This window comes from Cariama cristata, unplaced genomic scaffold, assembly GCF_000690535.1.
Source record: "Cariama cristata isolate BGI_N322 unplaced genomic scaffold, ASM69053v1 Scaffold17617, whole genome shotgun sequence".
NCBI classification, from domain to species: domain Eukaryota; kingdom Metazoa; phylum Chordata; class Aves; order Cariamiformes; family Cariamidae; genus Cariama; species Cariama cristata.
In genome coordinates, this window is record NW_009626237.1 from 1 (window position 1) to 9,629 (window position 9,629).

General features: G+C 39.2%; 1 protein-coding gene across 1 annotated transcript; it reads left to right on the top strand.

The window, feature by feature from the left end:
• Window positions 1-300: 300 nt before the first annotated feature.
• LOC104164585 (DEP domain-containing protein 1B-like) lies at window positions 301-9,290 on the top strand (the record flags this gene model as incomplete). The annotated part of the gene is made up of 4 exons (XM_009703953.1): window positions 301-566; window positions 5,705-5,840; window positions 7,897-8,024; window positions 9,167-9,290. Coding segments are annotated over 4 exons (654 nt in total), but the record flags the coding sequence as incomplete, so codon positions are not given.
• Between the last annotated feature and the right edge of the window lie 339 nt (window positions 9,291-9,629).

A 9,629-nucleotide genomic window follows, 5' to 3' on the forward strand; every position in this document is an offset into this window, starting at 1 on the left:
GGAGTGGAGCTTTAGTCCAGCTTTTTGTCAAGTTAAAAGCCAAGGGGAGGTTAAAACGGTATCAGTAGAGCCGTAGGTAGTATGAGGCTTTAGATCTTTCAGCTTTCTAAAGCTGGTGTTTGTTCTCAGATCTCAGCTGTTTAAATCATAGTTTTAGTTTTCAGTGTGCTTGTAAATGCAGTCGACCAAAAAAGCACGTAGTTCTGCGTTCAAATTCGGCTGCGTTCTGCTCTCGCTGTGTACAACTGAAATGCTTCTAGGAGAAGAGCTCCCGTAACGGTTTGCATTGTTCTTCCCTAGTGGAACGAGATAATAGAACTTTTTCGTGCTGGGATGCCTTTACGGAAGCATCGGTGCCGCTTCAAAAGCTACGAGCGTTGCTTCAAAGCCTCAGAGGCAGTGGACTGTTTACATGAACTACTTGGCTCTAACCAAAATTTTGGCCCAGAAGTGACTCGCAATCAAACGGTTAAGCTGCTAAAAAAGTTCCTGAAAAATCATGTTATTGAAGATATTAAAGGAAGATGGGGCAAAGAGGACTTTCAAGATGATGGCCATTTATATAGGTAAACCTATAAACAGTGACTAAAATTTTTGGTTTTTGGAAAAGCAATAATAACTCTTGTTCATTAGTCTTACAAATGCTTTTGTAGAACGTCTTTGGAAAGGTGTTAATGTGTCTTCCTTCTCTTCCTTTAAAAAACTTTATTCTCTTTAGTTATAATCAACTGTCATGATTTAATGTGTGGCTTGATTTTGGTTTTGGTTAGTTGTGTTTTTTTTTTTTTTTTTTTTTTTACTTGTTTGTTTTTAAATGTTTTTGAAGGGCACTTTTACTACTCAATTATATTCTATGAATACTAACAAAAACTTTTGCAGCTTTTACACACAGCGAGTTCTGTTTGCTGTTGGTAGACATCAGGTTTGTCAGAGCTGGAAGAGTGTATATCAAGAAGACATTGATGGAAGTGAGGATGCCATTGAGCATCCAACTCCACTTGTCCTCCCTCTCCCACAACCTGCTGACTATTTTGGATGCTGTTTCTACTTGTTCTGAGAGAAGAGAAGAGAAAGGACTACTGAATTTAGAAGTCATTAATGATATAACCTTTTTTTATACTCCTTGGGTTGGAGATTGAAATTGTCTTCAAAGAGACAAAGTTTTATTTGCTTATCCTCAAGAATGCTTGCTTACTTATCGCTATTAACCTCTCAACTAGTGGCTTGTTAACAGAGGAAAATAATTGTCTTTGTAATGAAAGCTTAGCATTACTGAAGTGGGTCACAACATCTTGTGACCTCAGTTAAGGTTTGGGTATCCAGAAGTTGCATGTTCTGAATTTGTACCATCTTGTGGTGTCCTGTTCAGAGAAAAAGTGGTGTAAAAATGACCGTTACTTTAAGTATGGATTTATAACTTATATTGTGGTAAGTCTTCTTTGACAAAACAGGAGCTATCTTCATGCAGAGCAATAGGGAAAAAAGGTCAGCAATAATGCTGTTTCTACTTATTATATCTATTATTATATACTTAAAGAAATTTTACGTATTACTTTTTTTGTAATGACTTCTTAATATTGTCTTTGGGAAAATGTATATAATACTGAAATTCCACTTGATGTGCATGAAGTCAATTTTTCATTTTGATCTATGAACTTAACTAGTTTGTTTGTAGAGTGTGCGTAAGCTTTTTTTCTGTCTAGTCTGTACACCTGTGCTGTAAGTGCAGTTGTTGATTACTCTCCTAGTTTTATTTATTAACTTGAAATACTTTAAAAGTAAGAGGTATGTATGACATAATTATTTTACTTTGTCATAGACAAACTTAGGTCAAGATACTTATGAAAGAACCGTGGTTTATGTTAAACTTATTCCACTGCAGTTCAGTTGATATACAGGCAGATTGGATCGGTTTTGTGTTTAATTCCATTAACAAATTAGCACTGATTCAACTTGTTCTTTATGATACTGCATGACATGTTTCAGTAAAAGCGGTAGCTGGTTTTTAACGTGCCTTGTGAAGGAAACAACACTGAATGCTACAGCTTCCTTGACAAATAAGTTAAATATTCAAACCAATTTCAATCAGCTTTAAGGGAAGAAATTTTAAATAATTTGGGGGGAACAAAAAATGAATGTTCTCTCCAAACTTAGCTCCATAAAGGGAAATTCCATGTAACAAAAAAAATATTAAATTTTAGAATTTGGGACTCAAATTCAAAGGACTTAGTGTATCAAGGACTTGTATCTGAAGATATTTTAAGATGCCTACCTAAGAAAGTCTGTTGCTCAGTATCTAAAGACAATATATGGCTCTGCAGCCTGTGAGCTGAACATGACCAAAGGCTGGGAAAGGATGCTGAGGCAGTATCACGTATGTTTGTCCTGTTCTTAAATTATTCTCTGGCCATTTGCTTATGGCTGTTATAGAAGAGCAAGATATTGTGATAGATTACCTAGTCATCAACCAATTCAGGTTGGAAAACAGGCATGAAAGACAAGAAAGCTGCAGAGGATCTTACATCTTGACTTCAGCCTTGAGGAGGTTAAATGTAAAGGAGTGGTGTGCAGTGGGCTTTTTACTTGTTTAAACAGAGTTAGAAAAGCAGTTAAGTGCTGGAATACCACGTGGTGGCAAGTGTGCTATTGTTTTGGTAAGTTCCTAGCCCAGTTCTGCTCTGTCTAGTCTTCTTTGAACAGCACTACCTGCACAGTTGTTTGGTTTTTTTTGTTAACTTGTGTCATAGGTGTTAAGTACTTTGTCTTCTTTCTTGGCATTAACTCCTTGTCAAAAGATTAAATATGGATTTTTGTAACCATTGTTATTATGCTATATCTCTTTGGTTTGGCTTTGTTGTGTTTGTGTGGTTGTGGGGTTTTGTTTGTTTGTTTTACATTGGCATAGTGACACATTCAACTTATTTTGTTCTTTTCTCCTTTGTATTTTCAGCCATGACTTTCCTGAGCTGCAGGCTGTGGGAAGCTGCAGGCTGTGGAATTTGGCTGGGTGAAATATTTCTGTGCTTTCCATTTTCTATGTGCTCTGCCTGATGATCTGCTACTGGACAAGACAGCTCTCTTGTTATAGCTGGTTTAATGATGTTCTTTCTCCACCTCCCTTTCAAAAGATAACCAAGTTACTGATTGAACAGTTCTTTTACTAAAACTGCATACCTTTCATGCACCTTGGGTTGGAGCCAGCTTTTTCCCACTGGGCTTGATGCATAAATAAACTATGTATGCTACTTACGGTTTTGGTGTTTGGCTTTAAGCACTAAACCACGCTTTTCTCCTGTTTGTGGAGCCAAACGTCGGTAGTGCTGCCCGTCTTTATTAATCTGTTTAGTGTCCTGGCAGCTCCCTCTGGTGGACTTTCGTAATGTTACGTTGTAAACCCATTTCTGGTCGTGTTGATATGGATAGCAGTACAAGTCGCTTTTAATTTCACTGACAGTGCCTACTATGGAAACCTTTGTATGTGTCATACCTTTACTATAAATTCCTGTGTTAACTTACTGTAACTGTACACCGTGGTGCACAGTTGTGGCATTCATTAACTTTGCATGCAAGTGTAGTTTTTTGCTTTTGTTCACTCCACAGAGTATGCAAAAGAGATGTTACCAAATGTTAATTTGCCTGTGAGTATTGGGCAAGTATTAAATGTGAAGGTGAGAACTAGTGTGGCTTCTAAAAATAGCAAAGACTATCTGTGTGTCCTAACTTACTGGCTCAGTGTAGTTTACAATAATAAATGAGAAGTTACAGTCTTGGAAGCTGTCAGGCTTTACCTTTTTTGGAATCTAAGCAATTGTATTAAAAGCAAAAGGATTAGTTACTCTTGCATTGTTGTTAAACTTATAGGAATTCTGCTATGATACTTGTTATATCATTGATACTAAGGTTAGTTGACCCTGTTCTCTGTTTCGCTGGACACAAACAGGTATCACTCTTTACTCCTCGTATAAACTGCTAAAACTAATATTGCTGTCTGTAAACCGTGCTAATCTTGGCATGTCAACCTTGGCGTGTTCTGCAGTTGCTATCTTTTGGTAACATTATTCTGTTCATCATAAAATCAGAGGCTTTTCATTGTTCATCCAAGAACTTGACACTATCTAGATCTCGCTGTAATGCTACCTGAAGAAGGGGAATGCACCTCCTTTTTCTGTTTGTAAGAACTCATTCATTTACTGGTTGGTTGAGATTCAGGGCAGCAAATAACATAAAGCTAAAAATTGTGGAGAACTGGAGGAGAAACAGGGAACTGTTGAGAATACTGTAAGGCAGAGGAAAAAAAGACTGCAGATGTTTTAACATTAAAGTGTAAGAAATAACGAATAGCTGAAAATAGTTGAGAACACTCAACAGTTGAACATCTGCAATATAATCTGGATTACTTTTAAAAGTCAGAGTAAATCTTGCAGGATTACTGCAAGGTGCTTATTACTTCTCCTCAGGCTTTGTCTGAAGGAAGTGATATCTCCTGGTGTTGCAGATACTCTGTTGAAGAGAGTTGTGGAATACGTCAAACGGGCTTGGTGTGCATGGTCAAAACCATACTGTGTTTAGCTCATGCAATATAATATTACTGGACTAACAAAACTGCAATATAAAACTAATTTAAAAACTAATTACATGTTGGAACTGCCTTGAGAGGATGGGGTGAAATTTTAGATGAAATTTGAGGATTTCTTGAATATGAGAATCTTTCTGGTAGGATATATATGCATGCTATCCAGTGGTGTAGAAGCTTTTGTTGCATGGTCACAGACATGTCTTTTACATTCTGATTAAAAGAGTGTGTGAAGCTGGAGCAATTTCTTAAACCATCAGGAATCTCAGCATCTAAAACCTAGGAGTGCAGGTAAACAAGATCTGATCTGGGCCAGTCTGATACGTTGCCATCGAACAGATTTGTCTTTCTGATGTGCTGCCATTAGTTCCTTTGTACATGCTCCAACCTAGGTTTGGCAGTAATTTAATTCTGGTCAAGCTGGAGATGTGACTGAGCTGAATGTAATCTGGGATAGTTTGTTTTCTTTGTTTTCTGCAAGGGGCTAGCTTAGGGTTCATTTCTGCTAATTTCTTCAAGGCACTTCTTGAAATGCCTTAAAAAGTGAATGGATTTCCTGCACAACCAGCTGGAAAAAGACTCCAGAAAAGAACCGCAGGATATGATCTTCACATAGAAATCATGTGAACACAGAAGAACATGCTAATGTGGACAAAACTTTGTGCGGACACTTGCATGCCTGCTGATTAAATCAAAGCATTAGTCATGTGACTTGGTTATATAGCTTTGCTTTAGGAGATGCATGCTAGCAGTGTACTTGATGTGGGGAAAATCTACCCACAGCTTTTTCAGCAGAATCAATGTCTTCTAGTGAACACCTGTTAGTTGTCTATGCATAGGCAGCTGGTGCTATTTGAGCGGGGCTGGGATATCAGACATTCGCCCAGGGCTCAGCTATGCCATGGGAAGTAAAAAGGACCTGAATTGTTCTGGAGCAGGAGATAGAGGCCAAACAAAACACCTTAGGATGTTCTACATGTCACTCAACACTAGTCTTTAGGCAAGTAAGTCATAGTGAATGTCCAAGGCATTTGTTGTATTTTTGCATGTGAAGGCCTACTATGGTTTTTGCATTGGCAAATACGGAATATGGTGGAGTTCAGAGGCATTAAAAATATTCTGTCATTGTAGATTTCCTCCTTCCTCACCGCTGAAGTCATATCCAAAGAAACTTTCATGTGGAAAGGAAGTAATTAAATTTCCAGACTGGAATGAACTGAAGGCTGGCACTTCCCAAGCACACATCCCAGTGAAATCAGTCACAATGGTAAGATACCCAGTTTTCATTTCCCCAGACACAAGCATATTTGGAAAGCAAAACTGAACTAATGAGCTCTTTGTTTTGGCACAAAATACTTGGCTATAAAATTAAATGCAAAATACTTTTATTTTAAACTTACAGGAGGTGAAGTTATTCTTAATGGTTTGCTGGGGATGTTGGCTTTGAGTGTTCTTTCTGCTACAGATTATGATGCCCTGAGCATCCTAAGTTCCGCATGGCTGTATTTGCCAGTATGCTTGCTTTCCAGTTTGCTCAAATTCCAATAGGGCATTTATTACACTACAGGACAAAATAATTACGTTACGGTCACTTACACTGTAGCTTTTTTTCAGACACTTCCTGTAGCAGAACATATACACTATTAGTCCCTTCCTAGCTGCCATGAGGTTGTTAGGAATTCAATTTCCTTTACTAAAAAGGAGTATGTTGTGGCTAAAAAGAAGTGGTCCTGGTTTCATTGTTACCCTTTGTGAGCTTGGAGAATCATCCTGCCCCATACTTACCTGGATTGATCAGCCTTTGTAAAGTTGTTGAAAAAAATGTTGCTTTTATTAGTAAACCAAAACTGTATCAACTGTTGCCACCTGGACATCTTAAAAGCCTAGGCTTCTGAGGTTATGAAACCCTTCCTCCAGTGTATCTTGTGTGTGAGTGTTCTCATGTCTTGTGAACTCTTGGCCTTTTTATTAACGCTGAACAATGCAGAGTATTAGCCTTGGTTTTCTTGATGATCAATAGTCTGTTTGGAAAAGTAGCTCCTACCACTTTGCTAGACGTCTAGATTTCCTGAATGAATGGTTATTCCATATTTGTAATCCAATGAATTAGGTGCAGATCAAGTGCACTTTTCACATACAAGAGGCTTCTGAAGAGGAAAAAGCACCGTCCTTAGAATTTAAGCAGTAGGTAGAAGATTAACAGGGAAGAAAGAAAAGATAATGCCAAAGACAAGTTAAGAGAATAAGGTATTTAGTTACTGAGCGAGTATTTGCTGCAGTTTTAACATGTTACAGCCTCCAATTCTCTGCTCTAAATTCCCATGCAAGCATCTTGGCCTGATAAGAGTTAGCAAAAGATTGCCTATATACATCTGACTCAGACGCTATAGCATGTAGTCTGGCATAGCTCAAAATCTCTCATTGGCAGTTTTGGTTAATACAGTGGACTATAAGTTGAAGTAACTGAGGCAAAGAAATAAGCTTCTTTCTGCTGGCTGTCTTGTAGAAAGGTGTAGCTTCTGCTGGAGTGGTGAAGTAGGCAGGTAGCTGAAAGTGGTGGCAGCTTAAATTGCCCCAGGATCAACAGAGCACTTACTGGCTGAGTGTGGGTTGATGGGCATGGCTCTGTGTAGTGAAATACTGATGTGGAGGACCAGATACTAATTTCAGAGGATGCTGTTTGGTTCAGTCTAGCTCTAGTCTAGTGTCATGGAACGACACATGGTTAGTGCTTGGAGTAATTAAGTGCATTCCTGGAGTGCATTTTGTGGTTTGGTTGTGATCACAAGGAATACTGTCAATGTGCTTTAGGACTTCTCTGTGATCTAAATCAAAGAACTGGGAATGATTAGGCATTTTGCCTTGAAAAGTACATTGCTGACACAAACCGTATTGTATGTCAACCCATCGACATGTTGACGACAATCTTCAAGCACTGAGCTTGGATGTGAAGGTTGAATAAAGGATAGTAGTCTCTTGCATTCTCTGCTTTACTTTATTCTGTTATAATGGTGTACTAGATCTGATGGGACTCCATTTTAATCATGGAGAGGATCTTAACACAGGACTAGAGGCCATGGACTCCTGAACTTTAATGGCTATTCTGACACACGTGAGTTTTCAGCTTTGGACAAGTTACGTAACTGAGAAAAGATGCTGTCCATCTGTGAAACCTAGGCACTCACTCGCATCCTGGAGACTTTACTGGAATTTAGGAATATTTAAAATACTTGTAATGGGGAACATGCTATACTATAAATATACTATACTATTTAATAGTTGAAAATTCACCAGTTAATGAGGAGTGTTTTTTCTCATTTCAGAACTCTGAAATGTGGTACAAGCGACACAGTATAGCTATAGGGGAAGTACCAGCATGCAAACTCGTGTTCCGTGGAGAGCTAACACAAACAAATATAGAAGAGATATGGAAATCCATGACTTTGTCACGGTGAGTATACTTGTGAGTCATTTGCTGTTAGAGTAAAACTATGTAGTAGGTAATAGTCTTGTCTGTCTTCTCTGGTAATATTTGTAATTTCACCCACTCACTTTTCATCGCTGCCATCAAAGCCATAGTGGCTAGACTAACTATACTGCTTTTTATTTGGCTAACGAATTCAGCAAATAAAGTTTGCAAAGAAACTTCATTGCGCTTAACACCTTTTGACATTTTCCTGTCATGTTATACAAGTCCTTTTATTTTGTGGGCTTTGTCTTTTTTAATCACTTTTTTCCTCAGTCTTTCTTTTTTTTTCTTGTTGCTGTGAAATAGAAGCACTTCTGTAGAAGTGCAATACCATGAAACCTTTCAATGACAAATACAGTGCTTCATATGAGATAACAAATGAAGTAGCCAATTGAGGGCTGAAGACTTTGAGATTCAGATATTCTTTCCTATTTCAAAAGGGAATATCCTAGGCAAAGTTAAAGGCATTGCTTTAGACTATTTATGCAGGAGAAAAATATAATATACATTAGCTATTTTTACAGCACAGTTCAGACCTTACCAATGACTGCTTTCATCTAAACCTAGCACATTATCTCCATGTAATAAACTTGATGCCAAGGCGAGTGGCTCTGGTGCTGGCACAATCTGCAGCAGAGTGCTCTAGCGCAGTTTGTAAGGGGGTTTCCTGAACCAGGGGAACATGAAGGGGAGTGGAGAGACCCACCGGGAGCCTGCAGCTTGCGTGACAGTGGCTGATGGGACCTGGACTGGAAACGATGAGGGAAGAAACAGGAAGACACAGCAGATCAATATGGGCTTCAAGCCTGGTGTCACTGGCAAAATTTGGGGTTTTTTGATCATGGGTTGGTCTACAAGACACCAGGCCTGCTGGCAACAGAAGGGATACACCTGTCTCAAAGGCGGAAAAGGGTCTTTGTGGCAGGAGTTAGCAGAGCTCATTGAAAGAGCTTTAAACTAGATTTCGAGGACGAAAGGGATAAAACCAGGCTTGCTAAAGATAAGTCTGGGGGAGGCAGGACAATGTTTGAGGAACAGTGTGCTGATGAGGTCCTTCAGTATGCTCCACAATGTGCTGAGTACACTGGAGCACATTTGAAATGTCTTTATACTAATGCACACAGCATGAGAAGTGAGCAAGAAGAGCTGGAAGCTTTGGTCCAGTCCCAGAGCTACAACACCATTGGCATAAGTGAAACCTGGCGGGATGAGTACTGTGACTGGGATGCCGGGATGGACGTTTTATAGGTTCTTCAGGAGAGTCAGGCAGGGCAGGCAAGGTGAGGGGGTGGCACTGTGTGTAAGGGAAGGGCGGATTGTATGGCAGTTTGAGTTCATGACGACATGGTTCAGAGCCTCTGGGTAAGGATGAAGGGGAAAGCAAATAAAGTGGATGTTATTGTGGAAGTCTACTATTGACCGTGCAGCCAGGTCAATGACACTGATGAATTATCCTACAAGGAATTAAGGGACGCTTCTAGATCAACTGCCTTTGTCCTTATGTGTGATTTAACTTCCCAGACATCAACAGGGAAGATCATACAGTGGACGCAAACAGCTTGTCACCATTTAAGGCTGGGCTGGCAA